This window comes from Engystomops pustulosus, chromosome 1 (genome assembly GCF_040894005.1).
Source record: "Engystomops pustulosus chromosome 1, aEngPut4.maternal, whole genome shotgun sequence".
NCBI classification, from domain to species: Eukaryota; Metazoa; Chordata; class Amphibia; order Anura; family Leptodactylidae; genus Engystomops; species Engystomops pustulosus.
In genome coordinates this window covers 3,737,598-3,756,211 of record NC_092411.1, presented here as the reverse complement: position 1 = coordinate 3,756,211, position 18,614 = coordinate 3,737,598, and the positions used below count along the sequence as shown (strand labels likewise).

The following is an 18,614-nucleotide window of genomic DNA, read 5'->3' as shown; positions in this document are numbered from 1 at the left end:
TATATTCCTGTACATAGGAGGCAGTATTATAGTAGTTATATCCCTGTACATAGGGGGCAGTATTATAGTAGTTATATTCTTGTACATAGGGGGCAGTATTATAGTAGTTATATCCCTGTACATAGGGGGCAGTATTATAGTAGTTATATCCTTGTACATAGGGGGCAGTATTATAGTAGTTATATTCTTGTACATAGGAGGCAGTATTATAGTAGTTATATTCTTGTACATAGGGGGCAGTATTATAGTAGTTATATTCCTGTACATAGGGGGGCAGTATTATAGTAGTACCTGTAACTTAAAGGTGGTGTCCACAATTAAATAACGCCTACTTTTGTTCAGGAGTGGTGCCACACTGCCGGTTGTATGCGATATTCACGAATACATCCTATCTGCACACTACATGCAAAAAGAAAACATGATACAATGTAGAAGTTCCTTTACAACAAAGCGTTTATATCCATGGGGTGACACTGCTCTCCTCCTCCTCCTACATATCCCAGTAAGTGCCGGGTGCAGTTCTCCGCTTCAGTTACAAGGACGCCTGATGCACAGGGTAGTCACGGCCACACCCATCACATCACATCTCCAGGACATAAGACACATGAATCAGTCTGTGTAAAATTCACAATCTTTTATTTCGGCCCAGTGTGTAGAAACATCAAAATCACTGGTCGCTTTAAATTATATTTACAAATCTTTTACTTTCTAAAAAAATCCCCTTCATCTAAAAGTCCCAGAGTTCATTGTGTGAAGCGGAGGCTAAAAATACTGATACAGATTGTAAAGTGAATGAAGTCCATTATCCCCAATGGTGTGTTGCCCCCTGTACAGAGGGGTGCCAGGGCCTGCCCGCCGTGCCCCCCCTTATCCTCCTGCGTCCCCCGGGGATGGGCTTTACCTAAAAAAAAAAAAAAAATTGAAAAAAAGTTTCGTTTTAATGTTGAGTCTTCTGCATAGAATGAGTTATAGAGCGTCCTCCTAGGACGTGGTAGGTCCACACTGCAAACCACTTGGCACAATCTGTAGTGTATTGCACGGGGCCCCGGGCCCCTGAATAGTTGTAGTACTAAGAACACGGCAGGTGCTGTTTGAGGAGTTCTCTGGTTGGCTGCGGTATTCTGTCTGGAAATCGGACTTGGAACTCTACTATTAGGTCGCCGCGCTGGGTGGGGACTTTGGGGAACGGCAATCCTTCGCCTCGCAGTCGCTTGACCGTTCCTGGTTTGATGACGTCGCTGCAGGGTAGCGGGATGACCCGCCCGTCGATGGTGGGAATGTTAACGGTGCAACCGCACAGAGCCTGGGGAGAGAGAAACACAACAATGAGGGCAGAGCCGTAATAACGGACAATAAAATTACAGACCAAGAGACGCCACAGCAGCACAGAGGATTTCAGATTGGTAGGCAGTGTCATAGTGTGGAGCTGATATCATAGGAGGGGACTCCATGCTTTATGACCTGCGTGTAGTAAAGTCTTACACCTCATTACTGCCATTTACAGCACAGTTATATGTCGGCTGATCCCAGAGGGACGCTCCGCCCGAACATTTGTCAGAGAAGTCCAGCGTCTCCTGGAAGGGACCCGGTGCATCCTCATATCTGGACACTCAGGTAACACAGATATGAGCTGCTATTAGACTGTTAGGAGCAGACAGCACCGCGCACTCTCCGGTGGTCGTTCTGCGATATTACAACTCATTTTCTATTCATTTGAATGTAGTACTGCACCCTGGCCACTGCACAATGTATGGCGCACTCTGCCTCCAGCTCTATACATTGCATGGGATTGTAAGATGCTGACGGCCTCATAAATCAGATCTATGACATAGATTTCTAGATGTCCCACAATGTCAACCCCCCGCCCCCCCCCCCCCCCCCCCCCCCCCACAGAGGACACAGGGTATAACTGTCCCCCTGGGATCCTGTGCCTATCGCAGGTCAGGAGAAGGAGTTCTGCTCTTGTTAGCGTTTCACACGCCTGGAGCGGAGCCTGACCCCCCCCCCCCCCCCCCCGACTATTCCTGGAACTGGAGAGGCGCTAAATATGGAAGAAGCAGCGACAATGTCCACATCACAATCCCGTGGGAGCGCAGCGAGCGATGCCGGGAGCCGTACACCTTTCATGGAGCACAGATATTCACCTTGGCACGCGTACAGGACGCGGCTTATTACAGCTACACTCCGGCTGTTAACCCCTGCAGCACCGGAACATGGTGATAGGGAGCAGGACTGACACACAACAAGGTGCTGCTACATCTGCTACAACCAAGACGGAAGCAACAAGGGGTAAACATGAGACACTTCACCAGATATCAAAGTGTCTCTGCAGCTTCACCAAATGTGCGATTTACAAAATGTGCTGAGAACAAGAATATAACTACTATAATACTGCCCCCTATGTACAAGAATATAACTACTATAATACTGCCCCCTATGTACAAGAATATAACTACTATAATACTGCCCCCTATGTACAAGAATATAACTACTATAATACTGCCCCCTATGTACAAGAATATAACTACTATAATACTGCCCCCTATGTACAAGAATATAACTACTATAATACTGCCCCCTATGTACAAGAATATAACTACTATAATACTGCCCCCTATGTACAAGAATATAACTACTATAATACTGCCCCCTATGTACAAGAATATAACTACTATAATACTGCCCCCTATGTACAAGAATATAACTACTATAATACTGCCCCCTATGTACAGGAATATACCTACTATAATACTGCCCCTATGTACAAGAATATAACTACTATAATACTGCCCCCTATGTACAGGAATATAACTACTATAATACTGCCCCCTATGTACAAGAATATAACTACTATAATACTGCCCCCTATGTACAAGAATATAACTACTATAATACTGCCCCCTATGTACAAGAATATAACTACTATAATACTGCCCCCTATGTACAAGAATATAACTACTATAATACTGCCCCCTATGTACAGGAATATAACTACTATAATACTGTCCCCTGTGTACAGGAATATAACTACTATAATACTGCCCACTGTGTACAGGAATATAACTACTATAATACTGCCCACTGTGTACAGGAATATAACTACTATAATACTGCCCCCTATGTACAGGAATATAACTACTATAATACTGCCCCCTATGTACAGGAATATAACTACTATAATACTGCCCCCTATGTACAGGAATATATCTACTATAATACTGCCCCCTATGTACAAGAATATATCTACTATAATACTGCCCCCTATGTACAGGAATATAACTACTATAATACTGCCCCCTATGTACAGGAATATATCTACTATAATACTGCCCCTATGTACAAGAATATATCTACTATAATACTGCCCCCTATGTACAGGAATATAACTACTATAATACTGCCCCCTATGTACAGGAATATAACTACTATAATACTGCTCCCTATGTACAGGAATATATCTACTATAATACTGCCCCCTATGTACAAGAATATAACTACTATAATACTGCTCCCTATGTACAGGAATATATCTACTATAATACTGCCCCCTATGTACAAGAATATATCTACTATAATACTGCCCCCTATGTACAGGAATATAACTACTATAATACTGCCCCCTATGTACAAGAATATATCTACTATAATACTGCCCCCTATGTACAGGAATATAACTACTATAATACTGCTCCCTATGTACAGGAATATATCTACTATAATACTGCCCCCTATGTACAAGAATATAACTACTATAATACTGCCCCCTATGTACAGGAATATAACTACTATAATACTGCCCCCTATGTACAGGAATATAACTACTATAATACTGCTCCCTATGTACAGGAATATATCTACTATAATACTGCCCCTATGTACAAGAATATATCTACTATAATACTGCCCCCTATGTACAGGAATATAACTACTATAATACTGCCCCCTATGTACAAGAATATATCTACTATAATACTGCCCCCTATGTACAAGAATATATCTACTATAATACTGCCCCCTATGTACAGGAATATAACTACTATAATACTGCCCCCTATGTACAAGAATATATCTACTATAATACTGCCCCCTATGTACAGGAATATAACTACTATAATACTGCTCCCTATGTACAGGAATATAACTACTATAATACTGCTCCCTATGTACAGGAATATATCTACTATAATACTGCTCCCTATGTACAGGAATATATCTACTATAATACTGCCCCCTATGTACAGGAATATAACTACTATAATACTGCCCCCTATGTACAGGAATATAACTACTATAATACTGCTCCCTATGTACAGGAATATATCTACTATAATACTGCCCCCTATGTACAGGAATATAACTACTATAATACTGCTCCCTATGTACAGGAATATATCTACTATAATACTGCCCCTATGTACAAGAATATAACTACTATAATACTGCCTCCTATGTACAGGAATATAACTACTATAATACTGCCCCCTATGTACAAGAATATAACTACTATAATACTCCCCCTATGTACAAGAATATAACTACTATAATACTGCCCCCTATGTACAGGAATATAACTACTATAATACTGCCTCCTATGTACAGGAATATAACTACTATAATACTGCCCCCTATGTACAAGAATATAACTACTATAATACTGCCCCTATGTACAGGAATATAACTACTATAATACTGCCCCCTATGTACAGGGATATAACTACTATAATACTGCCTCCTATGTACAGGAATATAACTACTATAATACTGCCCCCTATGTACAAGAATATAACTACTATAATACTGCCCCCTATGTACAAGAATATAACTACTATAATACTGCCCCCTATGTACAGGAATATAACTACTATAATACTGCCCCTATGTACAAGACTATAACTACTATAATACTGCCCCCTATGTACAAGAATATAACTACTATAATACTGCCCCCTATGTACAAGAATATAACTACTATAATACTGCCCCCTATGTACAAGAATATAACTACTATAATACTGCCCCCTATGTACAGGAATATAACTACTATAATACTGCCACCTATGTACAGGAATATAACTACTATAATACTGCCCCATATGTACAAGAATATAACTACTATAATACTGCCCCCTATGTACAGGAATATAACTACTATAATACTGCCCCCTATGTACAGGAATATAACTACTATAATACTGCCCCCTATGTACAGGGATATAACTACTATAATGCTGCCCCCTATGTACAGGGATATAACTACTATAATACTGCCCTCTATGTGCAAAGGGGTGAAGGTCTAAAGGTCAAAGGTTAACCAGGGTCACTGTCAACACCTGCTCATAGGTTTCCACTTCTAGATCTTTCTGTAGGATCTGGATCTATCCCTCTGGCTGGACACGTGATTCCCGGGTATTAATACACATGGAGCTGTAAATAGCCGGACTGGAAACTCTGCAGGGACCAGGTGGAAGCAGTGCAGGGGGCGACAGATCAGGGACAGGGTGTAGAGCTGCACGGTGGAGCCTAGAGGGAAAGGGATGGGAGTTCCCTTCTGACCCTAAACCTAATAACAGGAGCCTTCGCCATCATCTTCATAGGAACCAATCACGGGGCAGCTTTTATCAGAGCAGTTTGAGAAATCAAAGTCTTGTTCTGATTGGTTGCAAAAGCCAATTAGATTGTATTAGACTTTGATAAATTATTTACACTTCACTACTGGAAAAACAGTCACCACCACAAGTCAGGAGCACGAAACCCTCCCCCGGCTGCGGGATCCATTAGATGAGATCAGGAGGTGCGCGTCCGATGGCTGCCACCGCGCTGAGATCACCGCGTCCTCACATACACCCGACACATGGAATATTCATGGATGATGGACATCCATTGCTCGGGGTCCAGGTCTCCTCCTGCTCGATCACACGTGAAGCCGCATCCTCTCTAGTAACATGGTGCAGCCCTTTAAGCTCGGGGCAATGAGGACCCCAATATCCCATCATCTGCTGCCGATATCCCCATTCTAATTGGCTTAGGCGCAGTTACAGGGGTTGTACCTAGATGACACGTTATAACAAGGTGACTGGTGAGGGTCTGGACTGCAGGGACCCCCATAAGGACAGGATCTGCTGAAATTCGGAGAACAGGGGATCCTGACATCACAAGTAGGAGTCTTCCTCCGCCTCATTCACCCCTATGGGGGCGATACCCCAGCGCTGTGTTCAGGGTTTTGCATCTCTCGCTCTCTCATAGACCGTGAATGAGAATAGAGAGGAGCGGACCCGTAGTTTCAGTTCAGGTCCGGCCGTGCTACGGGACATATTGCTGGATTGGTGGCTGAACAAACTGATACTTTGATACTAAGCTCATCTCTAAATGAGGGTGCCGGTGACACTCCAGCGCTGTGCTCAGCAATTTCCAAACACTGCCGTACTACTGAAAGGAATAGCAAATGCTCATCCTGTGACGCCGTCAATTAGTGATAACAGGACTCCTGTTCCCCTGGATGGTGGAGGGTGCCAGCAGTAAGTCCCTCACCGATCGGCTTGTAATCCCCCTTTCTGTTGATATTGAATAACTTGAAAACATAGTACAATCCTTTCAAGGGTTATAATCTTCTTATATTTGTTATCCATGTCCTCCTGCCTTCTAAAATAAACTTTTATAATTATGCTAATGATCCAGAAGGGCTGGGGGGGGGGGGGGGGGAGTTACCTGAGCCTCACAGGTTGGTACACTCCCCTCCTCCTGCCTAATGTAATCTCACACAGTAGGAGGGGGAAAGCGCTCCTGCACAGTGTAACAGCCTGTGAAATTACAGAATGTAGGGGCTATGGTAATGCCCCCAGAGCCCTTCTGTCCCATTAGCATAAAATTGTCAAAGTTGATTTTAGAAGGAAGGAGGCCATGGATAACAGATATAAGAAGATCCCACAGTCCCGGTGCCTGGATCTACGAGTAATGTCCCTGGGTTATCAGGATGGATTTTGTCGGTAGGTTTCCTTTAGGTTAGGTGGGTCCTACCTCTATCATGTACTCATGAGAAATACCGTGGATGTGTTATAAATATGAAACCTGATAATACCCCCTCAGTGCAGGGGGCAGGACGTGCACCTACCTCTTTCAGGGCGATCTTGGCCATGTAGACGATGTTGGAGCCGTCTCTCTTGAAATGCGAGTGCGGTTTGTCCTTCAGCAGGAAGACGATGTCTGCGGGGATGTTCTCCGACGTGGCGTCCCCCTCTTTAGGGAAGGTGATCTTCGTCCCCTCTTTCCAGCCTTTCTTGATCACCACGTTGAGGATCTTGTCCTCGGTTCTGACCGTCCGTCCGTCTGGGTTGAGCCTCCGCCGTGTGATCTTCATGCGCTTGGTGCAGCCGTGGTAGATCTCCTCCAGTGACACTTTGAGCTCGTGGATGACGGGGGGGTCCTGCACTTTCCGCCGGTTGTGCAGCTGATCCGGGTGCCGCCGGTGGAAACCGTTTACACCGTTGAAACCAAAACGCCCAAAGCCGCCAAACGGATCATCGTCGTCGTCCTCAATGTCCATGTCTTCGTGGTCGAAGCCGTTGCCCATACGGGTCCGGCCTGAGCCAAAGAAGATGTCAAACGGGTTTGATCCTCCAAAGAACGAGGCAAAGGTGGCGTGAGGGTCCCCATGGAAAGTGTAGTGGAAGGAGTTTCCAGTGTTGCCGGTGGAGCCACCTCCTGTTTTGAGACCTACGGAGGGAAGAATGAATAAAGTTTAGGTAAAGGAAAGCTTTGGATGTGAATGGAGTAGAAGACATGATGCACTACGGTATATAACTGGATCCTTACAGTTTTGAGACCCGACTGTGACTGCCCATCATTACTGTCTAATAAGTGGGGTCCAACCTCTGGTGTCTCTATTTCTCCAGAGAATGAAGGGTCACCACGCTGATACCCCCTGCAATCCTAGAACTAGTGATGTCTCGGGGGTCACACCCCGTAATAAGATGCTAACATTTTGTAGAAATGGAAATACCCCTCTTATTTTCCCAAAGGGAAGTGAACCTGGATGATATAATTGGGTAACAGCGCATCTCCTTGTAGGGTCACATGACTCGTCTCTGCTCGTCTGTGAAGCTTGGGCTCGGTGATGGCTCCGGGCAATGCAGTCACTAAACGCTCCGGATCTCATCACCAAGAACCCACGAAAACAACCTCATGTGCGGAGACACGTGATCCGACAGAAACCTGGCGCCGAGTATTTCCCAGTATAAACATCAAGGCCGTTCTGCACAAATAAGTCCTGGCAGGTCCCGGTTATTAATAAGATGAGCAACGGCTGCACCCACCTCCCGCTGGAGAAGTCTGTGTGACTACTGATGGGTGACATAACGCTGTGATACCACAGGGGGCGACACAGAGTCCTCTAGAGCCCTTATAGTACAAGTATACAGGAGTTACAGGCAGTGCATATATAGTGTCCCATTCCACACATTTTATTTAACTGCCTGTATCTCTGGTTCTGTATCTCATAGAGCTACACACCAGATCTGAAAGATCAGATTATTATCTTTAAACACAAAAAGCAGGTTCTTGACTCCTCTTGGGCAAATATGACTCTTCTCTGTTCATAGTCACATTTTTAAATAGGTAAAAGGGTGAGATTTCACATTAAAGAGCGAATTCTAGAAAGGAAATCTCATCCCTCCCATGAGGGGACTACGAGTTTAGCAGGGTAAAACCTGGTGATCGAATCCCTTTACTTACTAACACCAGGATGAAGGATTGTAAACCGAGCACTGACATACTGGTGTGTCTCCCCTCTGGCAGGGTCGGCTCTTTTAAATGCTTTTAAAATTATGCAAATGGAACTGAGGGGCTCTGGGCTCCATTGGTGTCATTGGAGCCTAGAGCCCCACAAGCTCATTTGCATAATTTAAAAGCCCCCCCCCCCCTTTAAAACAAGGGCACATAAAGCTTAAAGAAGAGCGGATCCTGCCAGAGAGGATGCACACCAGTATGTCAGTGCTGGGTTTACAATCCTTTATCCTGGTGGTAGATGCCCTTTAAAAGCTGCAGGGTCAGTTATGCAAATGCCATGTACCAAAAGTTACACCTCATACAAGTCAAAATACTGACACTTCAATATTATGCATCTTAAAGCCCCACCCCCGAGGAGCCCGAGTCTTACCCTCCTCTCCATACTGGTCATACACCGCCCTCTTTTTGGGGTCACTGAGAACATCATAGGCTTCTGCGATCTCCTTGAACTTGTCCTCCGCGTTGGCGTCCTTGTTCTTGTCTGGGTGGTATTTCAGGGCCATTTTGCGATAGGCTTTCTTGATTTCATCCTCGTTGGCCCCTGAAGGGATTCCCAAGATCTTGTAGTAATCCTTCCCCATGTCCACCGTCTGAGGCTTCTGGTCAAGAATCCTCGCCCCTGGAAGGAACGCAACCAAGTTATAGGGGACACATCCCTGAACTATGGGTTTTCAGAAGATATTTCAATATACAGAGGATATATGTAGTGTCACTACAACTGCCATGCGCCCTCAGGGTGACGAGGAGTCGGTTAGTCGTTGGCTGTGGGTCTACATAGGTGGAGGGGGTGGCTTATGGTTGGATTTGCCATAACTTGCCTTCTACCAATGGCCGAATGGTTTCGAACCTGGTGGGAGAAGACTCAACCCAACATCACTTCCAACAACTCAAGAACACAATGTTCTCCTCATCTACCACCTTGGGATGGACGATCTCCTCACCCACTGCTAGAGAGACATCTGCCCGTGTGTGGCCGCCCATAGTAATCAGACTAAATTTACAGTTACCATATGTCAACGTGAACAACCCTACAAGAAGCTGCCAGAATTAGAATGATCCTGAGTCACCCTTAAAGGCATTTGTTGGATCACACTCGTATAAACCGGTCCATGACTACGACGACAACAATGAAAGACGTTAATGGAAGCCATAATAGACGGAGAAGGCTCACGAATCTACAATACCCTCAAACGTAAACCCTTCTATAGGTGGCTGTATACAGAGAAGTGCTGTCCTAACCAGGTGGGACCAAGTAACCATCTAAAATGTAAGCGACCAATGCCAAAACCCCTCCGCTTGTCGGGGGAAAAGCAGAAAATCGGGACTTTGGATATTTCTGTCCCGGGTACTATGTTCTCACGGAAGATAAATCGGCCACCAGAGGTTTAGGCCTCTCCTTTTTGCTATCTACAGTATGTGGACACCTAATTCCCACCAACCCAAGAAACCCAAAACTATAAGGGTAAGTTCACACTGCCGCATGGGGGACGCATATATATGGCTGATATACGCCCCCCCATAGACGGCACTGGGCGCACTGCGCCCTACGGGAGCGGTACGGTGTAGCACACGCGCAGCACCGTACCCGGGAAAAAGATAGGACATGTCCTACCTTTTCCCGTATTACGGCGCCGCACGCCATACATCCCTATGGAGAGCAGCGCTCACCCCCTCCTCCTCTCCCTGCACGCTGCCGCGTATGCCGTGCTACGGTACGGCGGGCAACGGCAATGTGAATCTGGCCTAACTGTGAGAATTTGTATTTCTGGTGGAACTTCGATTATAAAAGACTAGAAGAACCTCTACAAGACACAGTTTACACCCTTTTATGGTCCCATCTGTAACATTGGGTAACAGAGGGGTCCAAGCTTTGAACCAACTAGAAGATTCAGGGAAGAGCCACCAAGGCATTCACGGCAGTCAACACTTCCCTGGACAAAGCCCCTCACTGATCTATACGGACACGTAGACATGCAGGAGGTCACAGAACCTTAAAAATATACCTACCCCCGAAATGAGCAGATAAAATTCCTAAGGTTATCCCCACTTTAAAAAACGTGGTTCTGCGCTTCTCTTGAGCGCCGTCGCCGATGGACTTGATAAAAAAATCGTTTCCAACTTTTTGCCTGGGTTCGCACTTAAACATGATTTGCGGCCCGGCAGACTTGCAGGAGGGGTGGGCTCGGCGACCCCACAGGTGCGGCAGGAGGGCGGGCTTCCTTCTAGGGGGTTTAGGCAGACATCTGGTAGAAGAAAGGAGAGTTTTGGAGATGGGAATGAATATATATTGAAAAGCATGGACGGAAGAACGTGGTCAATGGATGATGATGATGATGGACAACTGGTGGTGAGGCTTTTTGGATACGGACATCGATTGCAACAGCAACTTGTTGTGGCTATAGACCACGACATCTGAAGACATGAAGACCTCAACATCCTTGAGTCATCTGAGATCTGAGAGCATCTTACATTTTATCTTCAGAAGTGAATGAAAGTGACAAGAAGATGATAACTGGATGAGACTTTTTTTGTAACACAATTGTGAAATGATGGTCGAGTTTCGAGGGGTCTCCAACACACGATGAATGGTGACGTCATACAAACAACAAGACAAAAACACGACGACTCCCAACAAATCATGAGGAGGACGACAAATCTTGGTCATTACATTGATAACTTCTTACATCGTATTTAACCAACTTTCCAATGGAGTCAGAAGAGGATAACGGACAGAACGGGGAGGAAGGTTCTCTACGCTGAAGTAGGACTGACCCCCTTGACCTTGTCAATGGAAATCACCGGCTCAGCAGGGACAGGACTTTGTGTGTTAAAGAAAAGCCGATGTATGGTGCCCGGCGAAGCAGAACGTTATTCACACCCATCAGTGGTACAAATAACCACTTGTCAGGTTGTTGGCAAGTTGGAGGGGTTTACTACGAGACAGCGGTGGGACTGTGACCTGAGGGGGAAGTGTCTTTACATTTCTCACGATTTTCGGAGGGTGTCTACTGTTTAGTGATTAATCTATGCAGAACACAATGATTGGGCTCGTAGAAATTCAACTACCCCACCCAACATCTACTCGAAATACAGCACCACTGCAACAGTGGAGCTTCAAGAGAAGGTCCATCAAGACCAATCTACAGTGTCCAAGTCACTCAAAGCGGTTCAGATACTTTGCAGAAGGTCATATGACCCTCAGGTCTTCACATCCGATATGCCCCAAGCCAATTTCTATGTCTCTAGCTGCAAAGTCGGCAGGAAATAACCCATTCCCTTATGGATTTAGCCCAATCTATAGGATTTATGGCTGTGAGAACATCCTGGCCATAACACGAAGCAATTACCTGAGGATGGATCACTCGGGGCTCGTCCGTGCTCGGTTACCTTCAATTATCTGGTTATAATGTTTAAAAGCCGCTACAAATCTGCTGGAAGGATTTCATTTACCTTCTAAATTGTAGTCATTAGCTCACCCGGCGGTGTTCCCGCATTATTGAGAAATTACGGTGCATTTATTCTGCTTGGACTGTGTAAGAGCAAAGCCGTGCGGGGATTATAGGACTCCAGACTCGAGAAGGAGTCACGTATCAAGGAAGTTCTCGATGCACGACTTGTGAGAGTCTTATAAAAGTGAAGGTAGAAGACTGGGAACGTTACGTGATGGTGTTTCGGTGATGGGGTATTGAAGGGTTAAGTCCCCATTACAGTTCACGTCTATGTACTGGAAACACTGTGTGCTCTGATAAGTGTGTGGGTGGCTGAGCGCTATTGTGTAAACGCTCACGGGGAGGAACGGCGCCGGGTCTCATGGAGGAAGGTTTTGTGTAAGTCCTACCTGCTTACTGTATCTATGGATCCTGAGGAACAGCGGGGACCTCACCTACTTCAGGGAACATTGTACAGCGTCTGTCGCCCACATGTGGCAAAGGCGGCCATTTTTGGAGGCTGTGGACCCCCCCGCCCCCCCAGCCTTGATTGAGAATAGAAGCAGCAACTGAGGACAAGGAGGGATAAGATCTCACATGCCTCAATGATGGTGGAATGGAGAGGTCCATGCGCCAGTCCACACTAGACTCTCCATGACCAGATTGTGGCATCACATCTTAAAAGGAGAATGAAAAGAGCATATACTTTTGCATGTAAAAGTTTTCGGAAAATGCATCCAGACGCAAGTTGCAGGGGGCTCACAGATGAGGGTTCAGTCAATGAGTGGCCTCGAGGCATCACTTCTGTTTACCTGGGGACACCCCTTCTTTTTTTGATACCACCGATGCCAACGTTTTGGAAGAACATGAAAAATGTGGTAGGCCGCCTTTATGGAGTGATGTCAGGCAAGAGGTGGGACCATAGATGTTCCGATTAACGCATCGTTGGGGGTCGAGGTCGTTGTATAACAACCAGTTCTCTCAATGGTCTCACTTGGGTGTTTCCAATCACGTAGCCCCCTCCTAAACAAGAGGTTATATAGCCCAAGTTCTTGCCCAGCCTAGTCATGCCCTGCAGAGCTGAGTGCTGGATGGGAAGGGGAGTTGGATGTTGTGCTATTGGCACCAGCGCCTCACGACTTGTCCTGAAGATCACTTTACCGAGATATAACAATGGAATGTACTAGATCACGGCACATTAAGGCAACTAACGTACGACCCCCGGCACAAGGCCATGATTTTTCATCCATTTCCTAAAGGCAAATTGGCCGAAGCACAAATCTCCAGCACTCAAAACCATTAGCAGCAGGTAACTCTTTCCGCCTTGCCCAAAATCCATTAAATTCGAGGCAGGGCGCCCGCCTTCACCTTTCTGTCTATACAGTTATTTATGGCAAGAAAAAGTCTGAAGTAAAACATCCACCTCCTCCCAAGCAGCCGACAAACCCGACTCAACTTCTTGGGTAATTCCAGGAATTTCTCTACCATGTGTCAGCCAGCTGGAAGGAATGACTTCATTGCTGTTAGGATCCGACTGCTTCTCCTGCTCGGAGGCTATTAATAAGATTCCAGGGAAAATCTCTCCATCATCGCGGCTCCCCCTGTGCGCTCAGCGGCGTGAACCTCCAAGAACTGGTATTATTAGAGCCATGAATCAGCCGAGCAGCTGGAAACATGACCTCAGCCGCAGCCAGATGAGGACAAAGCCCTTCGCTATGGTCACCGGCCCCTGGTTCATCCCCTTATTTGGTTCATCTCGGAAGGGTTAAAAGGGCCTCGTTTGCTTTGTTCTAAGACTTTCCAAAACACGGTGTCTTCACAATCATAGAAAGCCTTAGAAAGCCTGCGTTCACAAATTGCGTTTACATTCCGTTAACATGAGGTCAATGGATTGTAAATGTATTGTTGACCAAATGTCAACGCAGTAATTCAACTCCGGAAATATGGAAGACTTCTCACAGCTGAGGGTTTGGTGCCATTGTATCCCATCTATGCAATCCATCTGTCTGTACGTTTACATGTTTACAAAAATAAAAGACATTAAAAGGGGGGAAAGTGGTTCATAGAATGTAATATTTTCAGGCAAAAAGTTTCCATAAAGTAACTCCTATCTGCCAAAGCAGTGACGCCTCCAACAGGGGACCTTCCATACATGTTGGTTTTTGGGTTCTCCAAAGCCCGGTACTGGATGAGGTGCCTTAGGTTCGTATTGATACGGAGCAAGAACCCCGAAGCCCTTTCCTACAAGCAAATTCTGACCAAACCTCAAAATCACTGAACAGAACTCAGCGATTTTACTTTTGGTTCCGGGAACTTGTAACAAAGTTCCTTCTGTCCACATCTCATGTTTTTGGAGGAGGTGAACGTGAGCCAAGTAAACAGTCATAGAAGACTCTGCTAGATAAACACTTAGAGGAGGTAAACAATGACTAATCCTGCCTCAATTCAGCAAGCAGAGATCTTGAAGAGGATAAGGAACTGAAAGACAAAGGGTATTAGAAACAAACACGACTGGACAAGTCCTTCCAGCAGATTTATATCTCGGTCTGGGCGTGACGGAAGATAAATTATCCGGAGTCAGACGCGTGACCTCTAGAATTTCCCGGGAGGCGACATAATTAAACCCGGGGATAGATTGAGAATTAAACGTATCCATAAAACAAACGTGACCCCCCCATCCCATTTATGTAGAGGATCCTTCACGCTGGGGAGTCTCTTCCATACAGTTTCGCATCCTCAGATTTTCCAGGATTTCAGAATCCGAAGCATCCAGCAATTTGGAGACAATTAGCATTTCCCGCTCCGCCCCCGTGATCAGCGAGACAGGAGGAGGAGCAGCAGCAGCTGAGCCCAGAGCGCGGCCCGAAAAAGGAGAAACCGGAAGGACGAGATTCCTGCTCCGTGCAGTAAATGATGGGTTTTCTCTCGGTGAATCACAGCGACACGAACTCGTCTGCCACCGCGAATACAAACGCTACGAAACTGGAGCAGGAGGAGATGTAGTGACTGCACAGATCAGAGACACAGCCAGGCGGACGAGTGTCAGGGATCAGAACCGCACAGACGTACAAATATCCCTAGTCACCCAGCTTTCCTAGAATACAAGGATCAGAACTGTGCAGATGTACCAATATCCCTCGTCACCAAGCTTTCCTAGAATCCAAGGATCAGAACCGCGCAGACGTACAAATATCCCTAGTCACCCAGCTTTCCTAGAATCCAAGGACCAAAACTGAGCAGATGTATCAATATCCCTTGTCACCCAGCTTTCCTAGAATCCATGGATCAGAACCGCGCAGACGAAATCAACAACTCTCGTCACCCAGCTTACCTAGAGTCCGTGGATCAGAACCAGGCGGACGGATCAATATCCCTAGTCACCCAGCTTTCCTAGAATCCATGGATCAAAACCACGAAGATGTATCAATATTCCTAGTCACCCAGCTTTCCTAGAATCCTGTGAAATGTCTAAAAATGCCGTTACAGCCCCCGGGCTCCATCACTGCCACATTTATGGGTTAAAGGGATGGTCTCATGAAGATAACTCCGTATATGGACGACATTATGGGGGTGTTGGGTGGCCCCAGTTTGGGATCCCTCAATCACTGTGGGGACGTCTCATCTCCAGGGCATGTGTCATATGAGTGACTGCCACATAATATCACATAGTAACAGGACAGGGCGATCACATGATCATCCTATGGCCACATTCTGCAATAAGGGGTCTCTAATGGGACAACCCCTTTAAGGATTACCGGCACCCAGCTTTCCTATAAGGGCAGGGTTGGGTATTATCAGCAACTTATGAAGCAATTTTAAGGTTGTGCTTCTAGGATGAACCTTTGAGATCTATGATGATATCTGGATACAGTCACCCAGCTTTCCCAGAACCAGAATGAACCAAAATTTTTATTATAAAATTGGTGTAAACTATCATCCCGGAGATAATCCAGTCTTGTGAGTATATTGTCTCAGCAGATGCAAGCCTCGTACAGTCAATTGAGAATTTGAAACATTTTCATGTAAATTGCGGAGCAATTAGTGGGAATATTGTGTAAAGAAAACATCCGGATCAGATTCCAGAGCTGGGAATTGGCGGGGGATGGGCACACATTCCAGTGCTAGATATAGAATGGAGCGGTGAGAGGAGAAGCTCTGCTGCAGAGCGGCTCTGCAGGTCAAGGATGGACACATAAGGCTCTGCAGACGGTGATGGGCTCTGCAGGTCATAGGTGGACACAAGGCTCTGCAGAGGGTGACAAGAGGCTCTGCTGCAGAGCGGTTCTGCAGGTCACAGATGGACACACAAGGCTCTGCAGAGGGTGAGAAGAGGCTTTTGTTACAGAGCGGTTCTGCAGGTCACAGATAGACACACAAGGCTCTGCAGAGGGTGAGAGGAGAGGCTCTGTTGCAGAGCGGTTCTGCAGGTCACAGATGGACACACAAGGCTCTGCAGAGGGTGAGAGGAGAGGCTCTGTTGCAGAGCGGTTCTGCAGGTCACAGATGGACACACTAGGCTCTGCAGAGGGTGAGAGGAGAGGCTCTGTTGCAGAGCGGTTCTGCAGGTCACAGATGGACACACTAGGCTCTGCAGAGGGTGAGAGGAGAGGCTCTGTTGCAGAGCGGTTCTGCAGGTCACAGATGGACACACAAGGCTCTGCAGAGGGTGAGAGGAGAGGCTCTGTTGCAGAGCGGTTCTGCAGGTCACAGATGGACACACAAGGCTCTGCAGAGGGTGAGAGGCTCTGTTGCAGAGCGGTTCTGCAGGTCACAGATGGACACACAAGGCTCTGCAGAGGGTGAGAGGCTCTGTTGCAGAGCGGTTCTGCAGGTCACAGATGGACACACAAGGCTCTGCAGAGGCTCATTCAGCGTGAATCATCAGACCCATCGCTTGTGCCAGATGATATTGGATCCACATGGCACAGACAATCTGGATGGCACCAACTGAGACCATAGGGAGGAACCTCGGTGCCATGGTTACCCGGCAGGAGAACACAAGAAGCCTTGTCAGACGCCAGGATCCCAGCCAATAGCAGCGCAGACGGATGGAGCAGAAACCGCACCAAGGTTACAGACTCAGCCCTGCTACATCCACAGTGTATCGTCTAGAAATCAGCACATGTAGGGTTAACCCCCCCCCCCCTATAGGAAGCATTACATCATCCCCTTCGCCCCCACCTGTAATTAGAGGGTTAAGATTTAACCCCTTCATCCCTTTTAGATGTGAATGGCAGCGCTACCTGTTCCCGTTCTATCAATGGAGCCGCCGGAACAGGGAAAATCCCAATCACGTTACCAGGAATGAACTCCGCGCTGAGGACACGGCTGAGAGATAACTACCGGGGCTCGGGACACGGCAGAGAGACACCTACCGGGGCTCGGCGGAGAGACACCTACCGGCTGAACAGCGAGGACACAGCAGATGTCCTCCGGGTGGAAGGGACTCTATGCGATGCCCTATGAAAGGGCACAGGTCACTTCCCTCTCTTGGCTGTGATCAGTCGCTAAATGTGGCAGCTACCCATAGAAGGCGCCATCAGCTCTTGCCCTAGGATAGGGGTCATGGGACGGAATCCCGGGAGCTGTAGGGGATACAACATCCTATATAGGACTGGGGATAGAAGGATATGAAGTGACCCACCATCCAGGTCACGGGCAGGTGACACCGAGATCACAGGAGGCGACTTTAGATACAATATTCCTATGGGGTCACACTGGCTACACTATAAGGTTCACCATATACATCATTATAAATAATGGGGGAGAGACATAAGAGGGGCTCCAGCTAGAAGCAGGGTGACATTAGAGGGTGTCTCGGTCCAGTACAATGACCCCTGATATCAGCACAGGAGGGTCTGGGGGTGACATGTTCCAGGTCTCGCAGCATGGGGTACCCTGCACGGGCTGTGAGGCGCCGGTGAATGTGACCGCCACAGCAGCGGGTGACCACCTCCCTCCCCCAGGGGACAATACAGGACAGGCTGTCACACGCATGCGCACAGCGGCGCTCACTTACCCGTCCGCCGCCCGGTTACTCGCTCAGCACCAAACTGAACCCGAGAGTCCAGAGGCAGCCGGCAACTAGCAGCCGCCGTGACGTCACGGGGACCCTCCCCCGCAGCCGCGCACAAGTCCTCTCCTATTGGCGGAAGGCGCTCACATAACGCCAATCAGCGCCTAGCCAGCTCCCCGCCCCGCCCACTGTGACACGCAGCCCAGTAGGCGGAGCCACGTCAGTTTTTATTCAGAAACCGTTACACTCGCGAGGCGCTGATTGGCTGCTCGCAGTCCTGGACGTGATTTGTCAGAGGGCGGCCGCTGGCCCCATCACTGATTGGCTGGCGGGGTGTGACGTCACATTCACCCCCAATAGAGTAATATATGGGCATGGAGGTCTGTGGC

The 18,614-nt window shown here is 47.1% G+C and overlaps 1 protein-coding gene across 2 annotated transcripts; it reads right to left on the bottom strand.

Moving 5' to 3' along the window:
• Positions 1-619: 619 nt before the first annotated feature.
• On the bottom strand, positions 620-18,383 carry DNAJB5 (DnaJ heat shock protein family (Hsp40) member B5). Of its 2 annotated transcripts, XM_072132764.1 has the most exons (5): positions 18,229-18,379; positions 10,789-11,024; positions 9,152-9,400; positions 7,109-7,710; positions 620-1,303 (listed from the first exon to the last, which is right to left on the bottom strand). In XM_072132764.1, the coding sequence occupies exons 2-5, from the start codon at positions 10,925-10,927 to the stop codon at positions 1,070-1,072; spliced, it is 1,224 nt and encodes a 407-aa protein (XP_071988865.1). In that variant the 5' UTR covers positions 10,928-11,024; positions 18,229-18,379; the 3' UTR covers positions 620-1,069. The 2 variants fall into 2 exon arrangements, with proteins under 2 accessions (XP_071988865.1, XP_071988866.1); XM_072132765.1 differs by lacking the exon at positions 10,789-11,024 and having other exon boundaries at positions 18,229-18,383.
• Between the last annotated feature and the right edge of the window lie 231 nt (positions 18,384-18,614).

What these genes read in the sequence shown, in the direction of transcription:
- DNAJB5 (XM_072132764.1), bottom strand. Translation starts at nt 10,927, where the DNA reads ATGTTTAAGTGCGAACCCAGGCAAAAAGTTGGAAACGATTTTTTTATC. An exon ending in TTTATCTGCTCATTTCGGGG is followed by an intron (nt 9,401 to 10,788) that starts GTAGGTATATTT and finishes CGTTCCTTCCAG; the next exon opens with GGGCGAGGATTCTTGACCAG. An exon ending in TGACCAGTATGGAGAGGAGG is followed by an intron (nt 7,711 to 9,151) that starts GTAAGACTCGGG and finishes TTCCCTCCGTAG; the next exon opens with GTCTCAAAACAGGAGGTGGC.